The sequence below is a fragment of the Mixophyes fleayi genome, chromosome 6 (genome assembly GCF_038048845.1).
Source record: "Mixophyes fleayi isolate aMixFle1 chromosome 6, aMixFle1.hap1, whole genome shotgun sequence".
In the NCBI taxonomy this organism is placed as follows: Eukaryota; Metazoa; Chordata; class Amphibia; order Anura; family Limnodynastidae; genus Mixophyes; species Mixophyes fleayi.
Window position 1 is genome coordinate 185,787,799 of NC_134407.1, and position 22,982 is coordinate 185,810,780.

The 22,982-nt window shown below is 43.1% G+C and overlaps 1 protein-coding gene across 2 annotated transcripts in view; it reads right to left on the reverse strand.

Moving 5' to 3' along the window:
- Positions 1-12,967: 12,967 nt before the first annotated feature.
- NCOA6 (nuclear receptor coactivator 6) overlaps positions 12,968-22,982 on the reverse strand; it is a 34,248-nt gene continuing 24,233 nt past the window's right edge. The window contains exons 10-15 of one of the 2 annotated variants that reach the window (XM_075177566.1): positions 22,759-22,868; positions 19,127-21,892; positions 17,675-17,743; positions 17,511-17,538; positions 16,386-16,522; positions 12,968-14,730 (exon numbers count right to left, since the gene is read on the reverse strand). In XM_075177566.1, the coding sequence (XP_075033667.1) occupies positions 14,684-14,730; positions 16,386-16,522; positions 17,511-17,538; positions 17,675-17,743; positions 19,127-21,892; positions 22,759-22,868 (3,157 nt within the window). In that variant the 3' untranslated portion in view covers positions 12,968-14,683. The remainder of the gene's footprint in view (positions 14,731-16,385; positions 16,523-17,510; positions 17,539-17,674; positions 17,744-19,126; positions 21,893-22,758; positions 22,869-22,982) is intronic. The other variant, XM_075177568.1, reaches the window with a different exon arrangement.

Sequence of the window (22,982 nt, forward strand, 5' to 3'; positions counted from 1 at the left end):
GTAAAATACATTGATATCCCTATTCAGGGCAAAAAACCAGCAACAGGCAGAGAGAGAGAGATGTTGACAGTACTAAAAAATGAAACCAAGCGATAAATTAACTCAGCAAAATATAAAACAATTTTTGATAAAAGGCAACTTATATTTATCAGAAATAAAGTGCAGTACTGTCTCTAAACTTATTTGATGCACAGCCAATTTCCACTATATAATAGGTCTGGTAGATGGGGTCTTGACCTCATGGACCAATAGCAAGCTGCTGTGAGTTCCTTGCAGCTTCCTATTGGTCAGTCCCCCACCCCATATGCCATGCATGCTCTATAAAAGTCTTGGGTAAAATTAATTCAGAATGCAGTTCCTGGTGCTTCACTGAGGGGTAGGAGCAGCCCAGTTATACTCTAAAGGAGCTATTTCATTTAAAGAATAAAACACACCCTAATAATGAATCATACATGTGAATGAGCCGTACGGGTTCTCTCACTAAGATAACATTTTACTTTTGTTACTTAGAGCTACATCTTTATTATCACAACAGACACAATGTACCCTTAAATCTGTCACACTATTAGATCTCTCTCTGCCCACAGTAGTATGTGTGGTGTGTGGTCCATGTTACGGTATTACGGTGCATAGTGCAATTAATAGAGAAATATGAAATTCACTCCTAAATGTCAGGTAGTGAAGCCTTTTATCCCATTGTATGCCTTACAACAGAACATCTTTTGGTTTATGGACAAAAAAATAAAGAGAGGGATTTGGCAGGCACTGTTATAATGAGAAATAAGCAGGTTCCTGCAGCATGTGGCATTTGCTGTATAGTAGTCCTGTCTTCATACCTGTGTAGTGACCACTTTATACTGAAGGGGGTCTTATACTGATGTTTAAGATGATGTAACCCTTTCGCTGTCAGGTAGTTTGAGCTCCCTGGAAGCTAAAGGGTTATAACTGATTTATTTTTCTTCTTTTTTTTTTTTCTCCTTTTAGAGTGAATAGATTAAAGATATAATGTGTAAGCTATTGGTGTGTGTAAGAATGCATAATCACTAGTGGGTGACTATAAATATATGTTGTATAGATCATTAGTCCTGGTATGGCTGTATGCGGTTTACTTTATTTGTACTTTGATTTTCTTTTGAGATGACTTTGTTAAATTGTAACATGTCATTCATTAAAAAAAACAAAAACATAAAAGGATAAAATGCAAAAAATTAAAATACTACTAATGCATTGCACTGACTGTTTTATTGCATCAAGTCACGTTTAGCTAGCACTGGTGATGTATTTAGATACAGAGTTTGGAGAGCAACACCTTGTTCTCCTCAAGCATCATGACCTGTCTATGTAGGAAAACAGAAGTGTTAATGTGGCTCCCTTTGATACCTGAAGGAAGTACTGAATCATACTGTGATGAAAACTAGTTTATTCTATTCCAGAGCTATTGCCAGATAAACTGGCTTCAGGTAACAGAGGACTCCAGACGTGAGGGTTATATTTAATTAAGAAAAAAAAAAAAGTAATAAAATTTACTTGTAAATCATTTTACCTACTTGGGGGTATGAATTAAGAACTAAAATCTGGAATTCTGTTGTAAATCAGATTGACAATGCGATCTAATGTGAGGCTGCAAGCACGGAGGGTTCCTATTGGTCCTCGCTGGCTTACACCCATTTTGAGTACTACAATCACTAGTTATTTGTGAATTAGAAGTGTACATTCTAATGAGTTCAGCCCATAAAATAGCTGCCTCCACTGTGAATAGATAACAACCAGACACAAGTGAAATACACATGCAGCACAGCTGCACTGCCGACCGTTTTAATGCACCTTCCAGAAAACATGATTAGCTTAACCCACATGTCAAACCTAGTCCACAGCAAACTATGTAGCCCCAGATGTTCATTAGGAATCTACAAACTATATTGTGTAAAACACAGAAGTAGACCAGGAAAATTCCCAAGCTGATCTACCCTGCTGTTGAATGTTCAGCTCAAACTCCCAGGATTAATGCAAGGAAATAGCTGCAACAATAGGGGATACAGAATAGAAATACGACACACACATTGCCAACGTCCATCCTTGGACATCACGTAACTGATACATTTAGACCTAAGCACTGCAAGAATTAAAGAGTCATAGAAGACATAGCCCTTTTAAAAAACGCAAGTATCCTTTTTGAAAATCCTTTGTTATCTAACAATATATAACATTCCACATTAAAATACTGTTTAGTCATTTATTTTTTATAACATATTAATTGTGGTTCCTAGGCTGGAAAAGCCAAATGACCTCCTAATAGTGAATGGGGTCTACAGAAGTCTACATAGGTGTGTGTGTGTATATAATTATATTGGTTAGTGGTGAGTGTACATCAAATCCTTCACCTGTTTTAAAACTTCCGGAACAAAGTAGGAATCCTGGATACAAAGGAAGAAAAAAAAAAAATGCCAACATACTGTCAATATGAAGGATGGACAGTAATGGCCAACTTACATTTTTGGCCCTAGTCAGATTAATTCAGCTTCTGAGGTGACGTAATATAGCAGATTAGAAAAAGTGCTAGCAGCCAAGTATGGTCACACAGGTTAATGAGCGTAGAAATGGGGTTATTAGACTGCAGACGCAGTGTGTAAATACTAATAAAGGCTAATAATAGAGAGTGGTTGTGAGAACTTTGGGGGTTATAAAAACAAAATTACATAAAAGGGGATTTTTGTACTTACGTTAAATCTGTTTCTCTGATTCCGTCTGGGGGACACTGCTTACCATGGGTTGTGGAGGGGAGTACAGGAGTTGGCACCTAGCTAGTTAATATTTAGCACTACTGACAGACCCCTCCCCTCTACAATCCCCCTGCCTCTTCTTCTTTCTGTCAGTTAATTAAAAAGCCCTAAGGAGAAAAGGCCAATCAACCAAGAGCACACAGAGGAAAAGCAGAAGGGAGGGATCGCAGTGTCCCCCAGACGGAATCAGAGAAACGGATTTAACGCAAGTACAAAAATCCTCTTTTCTCTTTCATCCAGTCTGGGGGACACTGCTTACCATGGGGACGTTCTAAAGCAGCCCCCTAAGGGTGGAACTGCTCTGAAAGCCCCGCTCGTAGAGCACTATGAGCAAAATTTACATCCGCAGACGCAAATACATTAAACTGGTAACATTTTGTAAATGTGTGGACAGAGGACCAGGTGGCTGCCCTGCAAAGCTGGTCAGCAGAAACCCCATTTCTCGCTGCCCACGACGCCCCTACCGACCTGGTGGAATGGGCCGTAAGTCTCTCTGGCACAGGACGGTTAGCCCTTATGTAAGCCTGCTTAATGGTTTCCGTAATCCATCTTGCAATGGACTGTTTTGAGGCTGGTCAGCCTCTTTTGTTAGAATCATAAAGAACAAACAGAGAATCTATACGTCTAACCTGAGAAGTTCTTTTGACATAAATACGGAGAGCCCTGACCACATCTAACTTTTCCATAGACTGCTGAGAATGAGAAGTCGATGAAAAAACCGGAACCACAATTTCTTGGTTCAAATGGAAAGCCGAAACTACTTTTGGGACAAAAGAAGGGATTGTTCTTAATACCGCTCTGTCCTCGTGGAAAAACAGATATGGTTCTCGGCAAGATAGAGCTCCCAATTCAGAAAACCAACGTGCAGATGCAATTGCCAAAAGAAAAACGACCTTCCAGGTCAGACACCTAAAATCTGCCGCCAGTAGTGGCTCAAAAGAAGGCCCTTTAAGCATATCCAGTGCCAGGTTAAGATCCCATGGTGCTGTAGGCGGAACGTAGGGAGGCTGAACATGTAAGACTTCCTAAAAAAAAAGTCTTGCCGTCTCGCAACTCTGCTAACTTCAGGTGAAAGAAAACTGAAAGCGCTGATACCTGAACTCTTAAGGACCCTAAACGGAGTCCTGCTACCAGCCCATCCTGAAGAAAACGCTAATAAGCGAGGGAGGCGAAAGAAGACGTGTGACAAGACTTATTTTCACACCATCTGATATAGGCTCGCCAAATCCGATGATAGATGCGAGCTGACACAGGTTTATGAGCTCGCATCATAGTGTTCACTACACTGGGGGAGAAACCCCTAGCCCTCCAGAGGCTGGCTTCAACAGCCATGCCGTTAAACTGAGCGGAGGTAAATTCTGATGACGAAAGGGACCTTGTAGAAGAAGGTCGTCTCGTGACGGAAGACGATATCCTTGTCCTACCGCCATGGAGATTATGTCCGCGTACCACACTCAACGCGGCCATGAGGGAGCTATTAAAATCACCAGCCGACTGCCTTGTCTCACTCGTCTGAGTACTCGAGGAAGCATGGGAATCGGGGGAAATAGATATCCCAACCTGAATTCCCATGACATGGTCATCACGTCCACCTCTACCGCTAAGGGGTCTCTTGCCCTTGCGCAAAACCTGTGAACTTTTTTGTTGTGTCTGGAGGCCATGAGATCTATATCCGGAAGACCCCACCTCTGAACTAGAGACTGAAATACTTCCGGATGGAGGGACCACTCCCCCGGCATCATCGCATTGCGACTGTGGTATTCGGCCTCCCAATTTTTTATTCCTGGAATGAACACAGCCGAGATTGCTGGAACATTCTGTTCTGCCCAAAGAAAAATCTGAGCTGCAACTCTCCCTGCAGCTGCACTCCTTGTTCCTCCCTGTCTGTTGACATATGCCACAGCCGTGGCATTGTCGTACTGAACTCTGACTGGGTGGCCCTGAAGGAGTGTCTGGGCCCCCCGAAGCGCTAAAAGAATTGCCTTCAACTCCAACGTGTTGATTGATAAGGCAGATTCCTGAACTGACCAGAGCCCCTGGAGCCTGAGGTGAAGGACTACTGCCCCCCCCAACCTCTCAGGCCGGCGTCTGTTGTGGCTATGATCCATGAGCATGGAGCAAAAGACCTGCCCATCGACATGTGATCCTGATTCAGCCACCACTGGAGCGATTATCTCGCCCCCGGAGACAGCGAGATCCTCTGGAGGTCAAAACACAGGTGGGAACCCGACCATTTTGTCAACAGATCCCACTGGAAGCATCGAGAATGAGCCCTACCGTAGGTGATCGCCTCGAAGGAGGCCACCATCTTTCCCAGCAGCCGCATGCACAAAAGAACTGACTGGGAGAGGACAAGATCTGAGATGTTATACTCTGAATAGAAGTGATCTTTTCCACCGGCAGGAACACCTTTTGCTGGCTGGTGTCCATGATGAGTCCTAGGAAGACCATGCGTTGGCATGGGACCACCTGGGATTTCTTTAAGTTTATCAGCCACCCATGGCTCTCGAGAACCGATATTGTGAGGGATAGGTGCTGACGTAAGCAAATCTCTGAGGAGGATTTGATGAGCAGATCGTCCAAATAAGGCACGACCTGAACCCCCTTTAAGTGAAGACACGCTGCCCTCACCGACATGATCTTCGTGAAGACCCTCAGAGCTGTGGAGAGGCCGAAGGGAAGAGGCCGAAACTGATAGTGGGAGGTCCCCACTGTGAATCTTAGGAGAGACTGATGATCTCTCCAAATGGGAACGTGGAGGTATGCGTCCTTTATGTCTATGGAGGCCATAAACTGATCTTTCTCTAAGCCGTTTATCACCGACCTCAGGGACTCCATCCGAAATTTGTCTACTCGTAAAGGCACATTGAGGTTTTTCAAGTTTAGAATGGGTCGAAAGGACCCGTCCGGTTTCTTGACCAGAAAAAGATTTGAATAAAATCCCTTCCCTTTCTGGTTGTCTGGGACCCTGCAAATTACTTTTTTGCAAATGAAGAGAGGGACACAGGCCTGTATTGCCTGTCTTCTTTGTGGATCTCGGGGAAGCAGTGTTGTAAAAAAAAACGATGTGGTACCGGACCCAGCAGGTCTCTGACAGAAAGGCCTCGAGCATTCAGTTGTCTACCTCTAAATGACTGCCCCCTTGGCAAGGAGGTCCCCCGAAAGGACTGACGAAAGGAGCTGAACCGTGGGGCCCGTCCCCTACTTGAGAATACCGGCAAAGAAGTGCTTTTGCCCCCTTTTGCCTGGGAAATCATAATATCCCATTCCGGGCCGAACAAACCTGCTGCTGAAAAAGGAATGGTTTCAACTGACTTTTTTGATTCCGAATCTCCCTCCCAGAATTTCAGCCATAACGTTATTCTTGCTGATATAGATGCAGCTTGAATAGAGGAGGACACAGATGCTGTTTTTAAAAAGGAACTTATCTTTCTGGCAGAGTTATGGAGACCCCTTAGAAGAGGTCTCCTGCAGCGATATATACCCCCTCCTATTTTCCTGATGGGGGATCTTGGTATGGCCCCCGCTCTCTCTCCTTCTTGCGCACCTCCGCGGACCGATGACGTCATCATGGCCGCCGATAAGGTATTCCGATAACCGTCGCTCTATGCCTGCAGTGGCAGCGCCGGTTATCGTTGGAGCCTCCAAGAGTGACAGCGGTCCGGGAGACCGCCTGTCACTCTGTAATCTGACCGCTAATGCTCTGCCACTGAGAACAGTCTGCTCCCTCTGACAGAGCCCGGTCAATACTGCATCTTTATGCTCTCTATAATAGAACACACTCCCAGCTCTGCCCTAAGCCTAACTATTCTAAAAAGTAAAGAAAATTAAAGTTATTAAAAAATAAATAAAAGAAAAAACTAGCTGTTTCTAAAACTTGCCCAACTCCTTTGGGCACTAGAAAAACTGACAGGAAGAGGAAGAGGCAGGGGGATTGTAGAGGAGAGGGGTCTGTCAGCAGTGCTAAAGATTAACTAGCTAGGTGCCAACTCCCGTGCTCCCCTCCACAACCCATGGTAAGCAGTGTCCCCCAGACTGGATGAAAGAGAAATCAAACTTCATTATAAATAAATATAACACACACACCTGGCTGTAGAATTTTAACTACACAGCTACTGGTGGCAGATTTTGAACAATTTTGCTGTCAATTATAGTAATTTATTGTCTGTTTTATGTCAACTATATAAACATCAACAAGTCTGAGAGTAAGGAGGGTCAATGTGAGTCGTCCCCACCCTCCAAAACTCACACAAATGTCTCTGGGTATATTAGGAGACAATGGACAACAGAATCAGCATAAAAGTGCATGTCCCACCCATCATATCTTGCGCCCTCAAAATCTCCACATGCAGAGCTCCCTCTATATATGAAACTAGGACATAAAGACAGAACATTCTGAGATCTGCTTATCCCTTCTACCATATCACTTAATTAAATCACAACAAAAGCAGTGCCTGCAACAGTGTGTGAGTACCAGAGGGTATATAGAGCATGCAACACTCAGGATTCATAGGGGAGATGCTCCCGGAGCTGCACCCAAAGCTCAATTCACCTTTTTCTCATTATTACAGAACATACAACTTTAAAGGATATATCTGCCATAACCCATTCTCTGTACAAGAACAGTAACTATGCAAAACCCATATAGGAACAAGGAAAGAAGGCACAATTCACAGTCCCATTCCTCCTCAAATTTTCGGTGTTACTTCCAGTAAATAAGGGACATGACCTCAGGAAAAAAGGAGGCTTTTTATACTAATGTTAGATCGTTTTCTCCGTTTCCATTGGGGGACACTTCTACCATAGGTTGTGCGAGGGGACTCAGAAGTTGGCACTTAAATAGTTCATTAAATTTCACAAGGAAGGAAAACAGAAATAACATGCAACAGAAGAGTGAAGGACAGGTACTTGGGGACACTGCTACCATGGGGACGTTCTAAAGTAGCCCCTTGATGGAGAAAATGATCTGTCAATCAGGCCAGCAAAACTTGTGTTGCGGGACGCAAAAAATATGAAAACGGTAAAACCGGGTAGAGATGTAGACAGAGAACATGGTGGCCACAAGGCGCAGCCCAAGAGGCCCCCACAGAATGAGTGGTGCATGTATAGGTTAATCAGAACTAATATAAGACTGCCAGATGTAGAAAGTTATCCACATAGCAACAGTTTGTTGTGTAGATGGCCAGGCCCTCTTGTGAGCATCATAAAAAACTAAAAGGGAATCCCTCCTGCGCATAGCGGACATACTGTCCAAATAAATTCTTAGGGCACGTACCACATCCAATGAAGTTAAGGATCCTTGAACCAAAAAGACAGCTGTGTCCTGGAAGACTGGGACCACAATTTCTTGATTAAAATGAAAACTAAACAACTTTTGGTTGGAAGGAAATTATAGTGCGCAATACAGCCATGTCAGTATGGAATACCAGATAAGGTGAACGACGAGAGCCCCAAGTTCCAAAACTCTCCTTGCAGAAGCAATGGAGAAAAACCACCTTCCTTAAGTTAGTTGAGTTCAGCCAACTCCAATGGTTCAAAAGGGGGGTAGTTTAAGGGCCTTAAGCACAAACTTCAAGCCCCAAGGTGCCTTAGGCGATACAAAGGAAGCTGGATGTGTAGAACCCCTTGGGGAAAGTCTGCTAGCCTTTTCTCAAAATATATCAAAAGGGCCGATATCTGCACCTTCAGGGAACTAGGGCGAAGGCCCACCGTATGACAAGTCCTGCTTTTGCACCAACTGATGTAGGTCTGTTACATTATGATAATTTAGGGCAGAGACCAGTTTCTAGTCATTCAGCATGGTATCAACAACCCTGGGGGTCACGGTGCTGAAATGGCACTTGAAGCAGTAGATTGTCTCGATGTGGAACCTGCCACCGTTTACCAACTGCCATGCACAGTACGACCACATGCCAGGCTTGATGTGGCCAACCGGGTCTAATCAGGATCACTGGAATTCCGCCCTGTCTGATATTATGATATCCACCGAGCACGCCAAGGATCTCTGTTCCTGGAGCAGAACCTAGGCACCTGTTGCGGCAACACATCATGAGATCCACATCCGGAAGCTCCCACTTCTGGACCAACCATCGAAACACCTCTTGGTGTGGAGACTACTCCCCTGGCAAGACGGTGTGTCTGCTTAGATGGACGGCCTCCCAGTTTTCTATACCTGGGATGAATATCGTAGAAATTATCGGAAACAAACATTTCCGCCCAGAACAATATCCGGGACATCTCCTTCATCCAGCACTCCTGGTGCCTCCTTGTCGTTTAATGTACGTCACAGCCGTGACATTTTCCAACTGGAAGCTGACTTGAGCACTCTGTAGTAATGACTGAGCTCCCCTCTAGTGTCAGCAGCATGGCTTGGAGCTCCAAAATGTTTACAAGAAGGGACACTTCCCGAGCTGCCCAGACACCCTGGAGGCAGCGTTGAAGAACTACCACTCCTTAACTTTGAAGGCTGGCATCTGTGATGACTATTGTCCAGGGCGCAACGGACCTGCCCGCCGCCAAGTGATCTGCCACCAACTGAGAGAGAAGCGCATCCTGGGAGAAAACCGGAGTGTCTGAGAGGCCAGCTGAAGGTAGGATCCCGACCGACAAAAGGTCCCATTGAACCATCCGAGAGTGGATCTGACCTTATTGGAGCCTTTTGAATGTGGAGACCATCTTACCCATTAGTTTCATACATAGTAGAATGGAAGGCCTTCTTGCTTTCAAAACCTTTTTCACCTTGACCTGAAGAAAGCTCACTTTGTTGCTTGGTAGAAACCCCTTCTGCAGTCTGGTGTCCAGTATAAGGCCGAGGAAAGTTATCCTAGGATTTTTGTAAATTTAGGTTACAACACTTGTTTGGTCAGCGAAAGATGGAAGCCCAGAGAGTCTGATCCAAGTCCACGTTTAATAACAAATCCAGGTATGGGACAATGCAGACTCCCAGGGTACTTTGCTGCCCTGACCTTTGTAAAGACTTGTGGTGCCGTGAAAAGGCTGAACAAAGTGGCCCTCAATTGAAAGTGGGGGTCCCTACTGCAAATCTGCAAAGTGACTGATGCCCCTTCCAGAAAGGCACATGAAGATAAGCATCTTGGATGTTGATGGAGGCCAGGAACTCGTTTGGTTCCAACCCGTTGATCACTGACCACCATGCTTCACTGTTGCCTGAAGACACTCATTATTGTACCGCTTTCCAGCCCAGTAGGATTGGAGCAAGCCTACATCCACAGAAGATCTGTGGTTAGTTCTTCAAGATGTTTGGAACAACCTCCCTGCAGAGTTCATTCAAAAACTGTGCAAGTGCACCTAGAGTAATTGATGCTGTATTGAAGGCAAAGGGTGGTCACACCAAATATTGATTTGATTTAGATTTCTGTTCACTCACTATGTATTTTGTTAATTGATAAAAATAACCTATTAACACTTCTATTTTTGAAAGCATTCTTACCTTGCGGTATTTTTCCATACCTGCCTAAAACTTTTGCACAGTTCTCTATATTTTTTTTAATTCTATAGATGTAAATGCATAAATATAACACACACACACATTATATATATATATATATATTATTAATCTATCTTAACTCTATAAGGATAAACCCAGAGTTGTACTACCCAACACAATTTTCTGTTAATATATATAACAGAATAATCCTCACAATAGGAAGAATCTCAACTGGAAGATTAACTATGTGAAAGAATTGGTAAACGTATGTGAATAGAATTCTACAAATATATATTTGTACAGATATGTGTAAGAAAAAAACTAATCCAAGGTACTTATCCCTCCAGAATGGTCGTCTAGGGCAGAGTACCCACAGATAGAGAGCAGCCTGTCAGTCACACACAGTATACTGGTGATCAGTAGCAGCAGATAGAGAGCAGCCTGTCAGTCACACACAGTATACTGGTGATCAGTAGCAGCAGATAGAGAGCAGCCTGGCAGTCACACACAGTATGTACTACTGATCAGTAGCAGCAGATAGTGGTGATCAGTAGCACCCACAGATAGAGAGCAGTCTGTCAGTCACACACAGTATACTGGTGATCAGTAGCACCCACAGATAGAGAGCAGCCTGTCAGTCACACACAGTATACTGGTGATCAGTAGCAGCAGATAGAGAGCAGCTGTCAGTCACACACAGTATACTGGTGATCAGTAGCAGCAGATAGAGAGCAGCCTGTCAGTCACACACAGTATACTGGTGATCAGTAGCAGCAGATAGAGAGCAGCCTGTCAGTCACACACAGTATACTGGTGATCAGTAGCAGCAGATAGAGAGCAGCCTGTCAGTCACACACAGTATCTACTGGTGATCAGTAGCAGCAGATAGAGAGCAGCCTGTCAGTCACACACAGTATACTGGTGATCAGTAGCAGCAGATAGAGAGCAGCCTGTCAGTCACACACAGTATCTACTGGTGATCAGTAGCAGCAGATAGAGAGCAGCCTGTCAGTCACACACAGTGTACTGGTGATCAGTAGCAGCAGATAGAGAGCAGCCTGTCAGTCACACACAGTATCTACTGGTGATCAGTAGCAGCAGACAGAGAGCAGCCTGTCAGTCACACACAGTATCTACTGGTGATCAGTAGCAGCAGACAGAGAGCAGCCTGTCAGTCACACACAGTATCTACTGGTGATCAGTAGCAGCAGATAGAGAGCAGCCTGTCAGTCACACACAGTATCTACTGGTGATCAGTAGCAGCAGACAGAGAGCAGCCTGTCAGTCACACACAGTATATACTGCTGATCAGTAGCAGCAGACAGAGAGCAGCCTGTCAGTCACACACAGTATATACTGCTGATCAGTAGCAGCAGACAGAGAGCAGCCTGTCAGTCACACACAGTATATACTGCTGATCAGTGTCTGAGAGGTGAAACTGCTCAGGAGGTTCATCAACTGTCTCTTCTCCTGAACTGGCTCCAGAGGAACATTCCAATTTGCGAGGGGGATGCAGCCCTATATGAAAATTACATGATCCTCCACAGTTTTTTGATTTTTTTTACCACTATATGTTTGTAATAGTACCGGTGTCAAGTTTGAATATATACAGGGCTATAAATATAATTTACACCAGTAGACAGTAATACAAAAACAACACTGTAGTTATCCTCTATGACAGTTGAAGTACAGACATGAGGAGAGAATCCTGTCAGCAAGGATAATAGCAGAATACACTCCTTAGTAATCCTCTCAGGAGTATACTGCCAGCACAGTAGCTTGTTTTCCCGCCTTATGAATATACCAAGTCCACTGATGAGTAGGGGTGTCCCCCCCTCTGGCTTCCAGGCATGGCCTCTGCGATAGCTTACTATTTTTAAGCCTACAATATGGTTCCTCCTTGTCTCCTTAGAGCCTGTTTTATCCTTCTGTGGCACTGGTTTTTCAGAGCGCCCCCTCTTCTATTTTGAGAGGCGGACTTGGTATGACAGCAGAGACGGCTGCTCCATCTTGACATTGCGGCGCTCTATGCCACCAATGCAGTGTCGGACAGTCCGCTTAACAATCATAGTTTACAGGAGTGATAGCCACTGTAACTATAGGAAACAGGCACAGCAAAATATACTTTCTGTGAGAGCTACTGGCTCTCATCTGTACATCTAACTAAGTCTGTCTATGGGGATTAATTTCCCTCAGCAGACTATGCCTGTCAGCACTATGTAGCTAAAACACAGCACAATTACAAATCACTAATAAATTAATAAAACAAAAGAAAATAAAACAGAACCTACAGAAATAGCTGCTGAGCAACTAAAATTAAGCCCAACTCCTATGGACACTGAGGAGCTACAGGGGTTGCAGAGTACAGGGACTTCTGTTAACAGTTTAACTATTTAAGTGGCAACTCCTGAGTCATACAACCCAAGGTAGCAGTGTCCCCCAGATTGGATGTAAGAGAAATGTTTTTTGTTCAGGAGTCCTACAGACCACAAGAGAATTGTACAGTTAGATAGTTTAAGCAATGTGAGACCGACACTGCTCTGCAGAGTGAAGATGTGGGATCTTTACACCAGAATGTCTAGATCTTCATATTTCCCTGAGCATCATGCCCAAACTATACTAAATTACACTTACGAGGTTCCTCTGTGTTCCCCCATACTGCCGCTAAAAGATCTGTATATGCAAGTTACTGACATTTAAACGTGCATGTAATAGCATCAAGAAATGCAAGTCACACTGCTTCAGTAAGAAAACAAACATTTAATCTTATAACATCCACATATTCGTTACAAACATTGTTTCCACTGGTCCAATTCTACAACAAATTAACCATATGATTGTTAAAATTATTTACAACTTTTCAGTCTCCCAGCTGATGCTTTATTAAACTCTTCTATATAAATACAGTACTTTGACAACACAAAATAGGTGGTGTTTGAGTTATTCAATAAATCTGATATAAAACCAAAGGGGAGAGGGTGAGTATACAACCATTTACTTCCTTTTATTTTGTGGTACAAAACGAAGTACATGACGGATAGTATTCATACTGATGTGTGCATTCTACAGTAGCTAAACTATACTATAATAAGTATACTTTTAAAAGTGTACCTGTCGCCTCCATGCGGAAAATGCAGCCATTGTGTCGGCTGAACCATAGGTAGGCAGACAATCTATTCAATAAACTAGTGACATCACTGAAGCATCACTCATGTCTCAATGATAGCACTTGTTCCCAGTGAGTTGAGAGGCTGAATTATCATGCAAACTGTTCAGGCCAGGAAATGCCTGCCTCCATTGTGTTTAGGCAATGGGTACACTTTAAAGAGCAATTAACAAATATATGTATTGAGACCTTATGATATTACATATCAGTTTTTACCTATCGATGTATGTACAAATTATTTATTTAATGACTGAGCCATGAAATCAGGACTTAGGTTTCGCGACTGGCTTTATGACTGCCCCACAAATAAGGTGCATAATGGATCCAGTTATCTAAACTATATATACAAAAAGGGAGATTTCATACTGTGCTTAGGTTTCGTTGACCATCTGACGTACAATCCATTTGCAGGTGCATGTAAATCAAATACAGGCGTTATTTGTCCCTGTCCATAGGTGAGCTTGCAGAGTCTAGTGGTGATCAATGATCTTTACTTTGTGTGCAATTTTAGATCAAAGAACAGGACTTCATTACCAACACTGTGCATGTAGAAGTGACGTGCTGTACCCCAAAGCGACCAATCAGATATTCGCTTTCATCAGCCTGATTACACTAGCCTGCTGAGAGCTTGTATCTGATTGCTAGCTATGGATTATCGCACCTCATTGCTATTTGCACCATGACATTTAAAAAAAAAAAAAAAAAAAGTCTTAAAATTTAGCAGAAGTAAAGAAGCAAACACACAATAGCTTATGTAGGAGACAACAGTACATAGCTGTGCTTATGCTCTTAGAATGACTTGTGTACTAAACATTACAAGCCCAATGTCTCGGTGTTACTGCCTACATGTGTAAAGGGAAGCCCTTTCCCACCATGTGAGAACACGCCTCACCTTTTATGTGCTACTTTTCATTAAAATGAATTTATACTATAGTGGAGAAATTTATACTAGGATGGAGTAGGACACACCTATCTGATAATAACAATAATGCTTTTGTAATATTATCACAGACCTACTCTGCCCTCCTTTGGAAGAGAGGCTTTAAGTAATAGGTCAGAGGGAGGGGGTAGGTAGTTTAACAACTAGATTAATTTAAAAAAAAAACAAAAAAAAAAAAACAAGTATCCCCAGAGAAGCAGGATAGTAACAATTAAAAACAACGAGAACTGTACAAGCATATTCACCTCCAGTTGATAAAAAAATAGAGATATATCACAGCTCACGAACATATACATATCTGTCAGCAGATGTGCATTTAAAAAAAACACAAAAAGAAAAACAAACAAAATCTACTTGGACTTCCTCCGTTTGGGTTGAGTGGGGCTGGCTCCAGATTCTGAAAGGAAAAAACAGTGGTTGGTTAACCTCTTCACTGCCAGCCGTGAGCATTGCCCTGGTGGCCCCTCTGGCAGTTAAGGGGTTAACATTGCAATCATTACGTTTATGGAGAATCTCACATTGTGGGGCTTGGACTCTAGCTGTGGCAGATGGTTTTAGACAGGGCAGACGCCAAACTAATATCTCGGCGGAACCTTAGTGTACATCTCCCTGGGCACCTGATTTAGACATAAAGTATTCAATCCATAGTGTTTGCTCTGCAGGGGAAATATTGTATAATCATCTACAGACTTCAAAAGAACAATGTGGCAGGGTGACCGTATTATAATGCATTAAAAGCCTACTTGGAAGTCTCTACCAAGCACAAACTTTGAAACAAAGGATTTTGCTTTACTAAGCAAGTGGAACAAACATGTGTTCCATTGACATACATAAAGACATCAGTGAGATGGTGCAAATAGTGCATGTGCTACAATCCATAGCAGCCAATCAGACATGCTTTTATTATTCTAACACACTGATGCACATGGAAAGCCCATGGCCCATGAAAAGCAGTATAGATACTACTATAGTATTTCTGTCCCGGATACCCCTGTCTTGCATCACACTGGACGGGCTGGTACTTGGCCATTTATCAGTGATGTCAGGGTGGGACTGACTCAGAATGAATGAAATACACAACCATACTGTTCCTGTACAACTGTGAAGCTTAATCTTACTACCCTTTAAACACATCACTACGGGGGTGGGTGGGGTGAGAGAGCACCATGTTGTTGGGGGGTCACGTGCTACTACAGAGGGGATGGGGGGAGGGGATGTGTTAATACAGGGGGAATGTGTTGCTACAGGGGGGGGGGGATGGCGGGGGAACCATATTATTACAGTGGGTGGGGAATTGGATCATGTTACTACAGGGGGCGTCGGGGACTTGGTACTACGTGGCAGACGTGATACTGCAAGGGGTGGGAGATGGAGGGAGGGAATGTGTTTCTACAATGTGAGCGGATAAATGTGTCACAACATCCGATACATGGAATGGCCATGCCCTCTTTGGTGATGTATTGGAAATTTTTAACAATGTTGAGAGGTATAGCATAAGTGAGGTGTGACATATCTGCAAAGAGGTTCTTCTTTTCCTATAGTACATTTGACATATTTAGGCATTTCAATTTTATTGTAGCCCTGTCAAATGACTACTATCTCCCAATGCTGCCCTCTGACCAAAATAGATGGTGCACCTCTGGTGTAATCTGTATTTGACTGATGAACCAATTGGTTGCTCTGGGTAACTTTCAGCATGTGTATACTGTGTGTGCAGTGATTCTGTAGGCTGACCCAATATGCATGAGAATGCAGCCTATCAACTCACTTGGAACAATGGACATCACACTAAGCCATGATGTCACAGAGTGAGTTTATAGACTTCATTCCAATAAATATTGGTTCAGGCCACAAAAGTCTACTATGTGTGTAGATAAGTCCACTATAAACTAATAATCCCACAGCACCCCTTTTAGACAGCCGGAATGTGAATAACACTTTGAAAATATCTGGAAAATATACATAGCCATTCACCTTAATATACATGCTGGACTTGCAACACCCCACTTAAATACGTTATCTATTGTAAATCACTTAGCCTGTTGCCTTCACCTTTAACTGAATTGGACGCATTGCTGGGACGGGCTGAACGTTTCCGTTGTCCACTCTCCAAAATATCCTGAGGTATGGGAAATTCCTCAGCTCTGGAATTTCTCCTACTGGGGGGCCTTGACCTCTCTGCTGGTTCACTTGACGAAAATGGATAACTACATTAGTAAAAGGCTACATGACACAAGTAGACAAAAGTAGCTGCAAGAAAAGTGAGCAGGTGACAAATACCACTGAGATGCGGGCCGCCATCGTGGGAGGGGGGGGGGGGGGGCTGTAATATTACATGCTTGTGACCTGTGCTTTATGGAGTCAAAATGCATAGTGTGTGTGGAGAGTGGCTGGGAACACAGTGATAGGGTATCACCTGCCCAGCTGCAGTGTGCCAATTCATAGGCTTCCTAATGAAAAGGTGGAGTGGGACCAGCCAAATCCAATAGCAGATGCAAAGCCTTGGAAACTGGGAGCCCGCAACACATATTCCTGGGGCATTAGGTAGCAGAGCACTGCTTGTAGTAATGTACTGTGTGTCAGTGTGGGCGGTCTTCTAATCTGTATAATTCAGTGCTCTTTTCATGACAACTGTTGAAATTTGTAACTGATCATTTAAACAACAACAAACAAAAGGGCCTGACCATAGATAACTATGTTCACAGCCATGTTGGTCCTGCCAAGCCTAATATGAAACACAATTAATGTCTATTTAATACAGCACTTTAACCTGTAAAGAATTAAATCACACTTTACACTCGCATCGATTCAAAGTAACGGAACGTTTGGGTAAGTAAAGAAACTGGCACAATCAAACAGTCACTCTCCCATCCTTGCACACGAACATTATAATATGCATACACAGAAACAGCTACAGGGATATACATACTCGCACATATGAATATACAGAAACAACAGATGTGTGCACATTAACAACAGGGTAAGCTCTAATATTGATTATATAACATTATACATTAGTTTTAGTTCTTTTCACACTGGGCAAAGGTCACTATCACAGTAATCTCTTAAACATATATTTCATTTCACACACCTTAAATTGGTTATCCAACAGCTGCAGCTAACAAACTCGTGACCAAATGTGGAAATAAATTAAAAATATAACAAAACTCTGCTCACCTTTCCATATGATCTTGTAACTCTGAATCTGATAACGAAAAAAATAAATAAATAAATTAAGACCGGTATGGTTTTGTCATGGGAACCAGCAAAATTTGTAAAAAACAGGAAGCTTGCCCAGTGGGGGAAAAAAAGGAAAGACACCTTCTCTGCAAACATCTTACCGATTTTATCTGAAGCACTTTGTTTATCGCCAACTGTAACTTCTTCCTGACCGGTGTTTTGAGAGGGAACTTTTTCAACAGAAGGTTAAAAAAGAAAAGAAAAAAAACAGCCATTGAAAGCAAAGCAACTGCCAAACCAAGCGTCAGAATTTTTTAAAAGAGATACTGTACCCATCACATTTTAATAGTACACCCTCCACCCCCGAGATATTTATCAGCAGGGGTACCATGCCCGTCGTCCCTCCATTAGAAAAGAACTGGGGGTCAGGAAAGAGATCCTCGACATTCTGCTACTTGCAGAGATTTACTATTAAAATGTGAATTTGGATGGTCATCTCCATTTCTATATAGATTGTTTTATTAAGAGAAAATGAAAACAAACTCAAAAGGCAGCAAGAACGGAAAGACAGAAAGGGACATGCACAGGAGTCACAGCACAGTAGATCAGTAAAGGACATAGATTTTCTCATACATTGTTCCAGCGTTATTTATGGAAGTACAAAGTCAGGGGGAAATCAGATTGTAAGGGAGAGCAGTATCCAGCCATTAAAAACAAATACTAGGACATCATCTTCTATGACTTAAGGAAGTGTTTAAAAAAGGTCCATCAGTAAAAATATAAATATAATGCTCTGCAACATACAATATAATTTAATAACTGCAATTTATCTAAATGGATGCATTTCTTTATCATAGTCTCCCTTAGCCTCCAATTTTTTGGGTATGAGTTTAGAGTTGGACGGGAGCTGCACCCTAACTCAAATGTAAATTGCAGTGTAAATATAAAGATGAGCAGTATTTGTGTGCTACATGCAAAAGCAGCCAGTATTTTCTCTGCATACATTTGCACCCCTTACACTGCAAATGACTGGTCCAGGTGCAAACTTGCACCCTTTTAGCTGGATTTGCTCCTAGCTGTAAATAATCAAGGATATGTCCTAAAGGCTACATACAAACAAGAGGTCTGATAAACTCTGCAATTACTTGACCCTTGCTCTCAATGACAGTCTGAGGGTCCAGTCATGGTGTGTATTTCTAATGTAGGGTGCACAGAATCTCCTAACACTGTATAGGGAAATTCTAACTTCACTAAGACATCTTCTTCATGACAGGAAGGCCAGGGAAAGGCAGAGGAGACCTGGATATTGCTAGTTACAATTAGATCTATAAGTGGTGACAAAAGGGGAGAAAAAGGGTTTCCTTCCTTTTTAACTTTGATTTCTCTGTATGTATAAGAGATAATAATTTCAATTGGGCTATCAGAACAAAGTCCTCAATGTCCAAAAAAATGTAAACACAAGAGTTGATTACAGTAGTTTAAAATATATATAAAAAGTTGGTCACTGGGGTACCCCAGGCCATTAATTAAATTGCAACATTCAGCCACATATAATTATACACAAAATTGTTTTTGGGTAGTTTTTGTGCATATTACAATAAAATAGGGTATACCTGTATCTAAGATCTGTTCGGGAACACTTTCTTCAAAGGTGGCGCCAATCTGCTCTGCCAATCTGCTCTCGCTTTTTTTTTCAGTCACCAATATAGGTGGGTTGGGGGAGGGGAAAGGTAGGAATTCGTCAGGAGTGGTGGCTACAGGACCCATAGGATCCATGGAGATGGCGGAAGTGCCACTGTTGTCTGTAGTGATCTGACTGGTTAGTGGCGGGGTTCTGCTAGGCCCACTAACATTGGTGCAGTTCGCATCAGAACTCTCAGGAATCTGGTCTGCAGGGTTATCAGTGCCATTCTTACATGCCTTGGTTAGTAAGAGCTGCCCGACCTTGTCCACTTTGGTATGTCCTATAGAAGGTGGAGTTAAGAACTTGCTGGTAGACGGTGCAAGATTATTGTCAAGTGTTGGTGACTTTGTGGGTTGTAAGGGTGGAGGAGAACACAAGTCAGGAGCTGTGCCTATCTGTGAGTTGCTGTCTTCTGAGCTGCACTGTATTTGGGTAGGTGGTGGAGGAAGTGGTGAAGAAGCCTGAGATGGTGTAAGTTGGGTAGTTGTCTGAACTGGGGTAATGAGGTTTGGTCGGGTTGTAGGCAGGCTGGAGTTATTACTGGTAGGAGCAGTGGATGATGGTGGACCAGGGAACTGAATATTTTGGGAAATATGTAAAGGTCCCACAACTGCAACAGACTGAGGCATCAAGTTAGTGTTGGAAGTAGGTAAATTACTTTGTTGTGATCCTTTCATGACTTGGATAATAGAAGAAGAATTAAAGAAAACTGGAGTGATAAACTGTGGCCGTGTATTGGACTGAACAGGAGGCTGCCCCTCAGAAACAATTACTTTATTCCCTACATTGGGCATAGTAACCACAGTGGGCACCAATGTCGGCTGTAGTTGGGAAGCCATGGGTGCAGACACACTGGCAGAAGTGGTCATAGGATTTGATGTTACAAAAACAGTTATCTGGCTTGGAGGCAGAGGACTAGAAACAGTTGTGGGGCCAGCAGGTCTCTTTACTGCGGTACCAGTGAGGTTCAAAGGCACATTAGTGTTAGTCTCTACTGTATCTGACCTTGACTGAACAGTGCTTGGCTCTGCACATTGGGATGTGCTAGTTATACAGGCAGCTTCTTTATTATGTGCATCTCCTTGCAAAGCAGCAAGTTCTATTGATTTTGTGTCTTCTGTGGTTGTCAGCTTGAGAGAGGTTTCGGGAAGTGGACCCGAAGGCTTAATATTAACATTGGGAACATTTGAATGATCCAGTAATTGACTCAGTGATGTTGGGGCATCTCTCATGGCTGGAGAAATGGCAGTCAGGTCTTCACCACTTGGAACTTTGGGGACATCTATGTACAGAGCATCTTTCTTGGTTATTTCTTCAGGGGATACCATTTTTATTTCTTGGTGAACCCCTGTTTTAACTTCCGATTGTTCCTTGGGAACTAACTGCATTGTGTGGGTCTCATTCTCTTGAATCATGTTTGGACTTTGTTTGATCTTATCGGTGGTGTTCGCTGTACTTGGTATAGAAATAGGATTGTACTGCCCGATTGTTGGTGCTGTTGCAGGAGTCTGCATTGAAGCTTGGCTAGACATTAGGCTCCTCTGCATCTCCACACTGTGCAAGACTCCAGAGGCTTGCTGTCCTCCCAGAACCATTTTAGAAGCCTTGGAATTTTGCCTGCCAGGGCTTGGTGTGGTTTTGCGACTTGATGCAGGGCTTGAACGTCTACTGTTGCTTGGGCTTGCTCGCTTATTAGCTCCAGCGTTTGGTGGTTTTCCCGCTCCATTGTCCATTTTATTCATGTGTGGGACAAACGGAGACTGATTGTTCATAGTCAGCCCAGGAGGAGCCTGTCCTATGGCTTTCAGAGTAGTTGGATTAAGTCCTTGCTGATCAAATCCTCGATTTAAAGTAGGTCTGGGAGGCAATGGAATATTGATCTGAGGAGGAAAGAGACCAGCAATTGAGGCATTGAGTCTTTCTGGAGAAAGGCTAATCTCTGAAGGCTCTGTGCTAGGAGGCCGGTTATTGGGAGTCTGAGGGTAATAAGGTCTGGGACTTGCTCTATTGGGAGTCTTGGGCCTCGAAGATTGTGATGGAGTTTGAACACTTTGGTAGTGGTGTCCATGAGATCCAGCCATGTTGTTGGAGTGCTGCTGTTGTGGACTTGTACCTTGTGACAGAGAAATAGATGAGGCTCCTGGCTTAGACCCAGCCATCATCATTGGATTCTGAGAGATAAGTAAATGTTGCGCCATGTTGCTTTGAGGTCCATGTGCTGTGGTTAGCTCAGGGATATCAGGAAGAGGGCCTGCCGAGGATCCCTCACCCAGAGGTGACCCAGATGGGTTTTGCCCACTTTCTGGGAATCCCATCTTCCTACCATTGCTTCCTAGGGATGTGTTGGACACCATAGACATCCTCTGCTTGTCAGGAGATGGTGGTATGGCACCAGAGCCCTGTAAGTTTACCATGACAGGCAGGTTGCCGCTTTGTTGCATGGGCATCCTCTGTGCATCAGGATTCATAGCTGCTCGAGGATTGAAGATATTCTGCTGTAGAGGAAGCCTCACTGGCTTCTGGTCCTGCTGCTGCTGCTGCTGTTGTTGTTGTTGCATCATCAACATCATCATCATTTGCTGAGGAGGAGTAGGCTGCCGAGTCTGCCCACTCTGACCCTGTTGTTGTCCCAGCTGCATTAATTGAGGAGGTATCTGTTGAAGTTGTCTCTGCTCATGTCCTTGTGCAGGATAGCCTGAAATAAGATTGTGAAAAGTAAAACTATGGAGTTGATGCAGAGCTGGGGGGCCACTGTTACAGCAGACCTATTTGAGACACCAGTCACTACGCCTACCAAAATAATCTGTTTGTTTAAGATACATTCATAATACAGAGTTTGTTATATTAGATAAACCTAAAACGCAAGTTAATACAATCATAGGTATTTTGTAAAACATACCAACCTTTACAATTTTACTTACATTTTCTTTTAAGGCTGGTATAAGAATAGCTATACCTTAGGTCATCAAACTAATATCCAATATTAGAATATATTAAGAACATGTAGTTTCAGGAGGAATGTGCGACAGTGGGAACAGAGATTAAACCTGTAAACTGTCATAGATTGAACAAACACATGCACAAGAAGTGTGACTTGCTCCGATGTGAACTGAGAACTTATAAAATCTTTGTTAAGTTTTATTACTCAGGGGTATGAAAAAAAATAATGCAATGAATGATATGCCTTGGTGAGCAAAAGCGGATTAATTCCCCTCCATAATTAACTGTTTTGCTCCCTGCAATAATCACAACTGATAAAGTACATTGCCAGGCGCCTGCAGTCATGTTTATCGTGGCATTGCCCAGCCGACCTCGCCTATGTAATCATATCTGATATCTGGGTTGGGTGCCAGAACACTGAAATAAGCTAGTACATCTGGACCTGCAATTGTCCCAGCGAGTGCTGCGTATGTAACACAGCTCAACACCTGAAACCTTCTCTCTTTGCAATATGCAACACACTCCCGCGCTAAGCTTACATCTCTAACCCCAATAGGTTAAATAACACAACCTTCTAAATAAAAAAATACGTAAGATCCATAATTGCTTGTACGTTCTCACCAGGTGGCCGGTTTGTGTATTCAGAAAGCTTCTGTCCAGCCTCTAGAGCTCCCAATTGCTCTCCTACTAACCCAGTCTGGTCAGTGTCCTCCATACGAGGCTCAGAGGCGCTAAAAGGAAAAAAGAGGTGGTTTATATTTGTGATCTGGTAGCAGACAAAAAGCTGCACTGTGTATCCTAATCTGTTTCTCACATAAAAGTCATAACTCGTCCATTTTCCATCT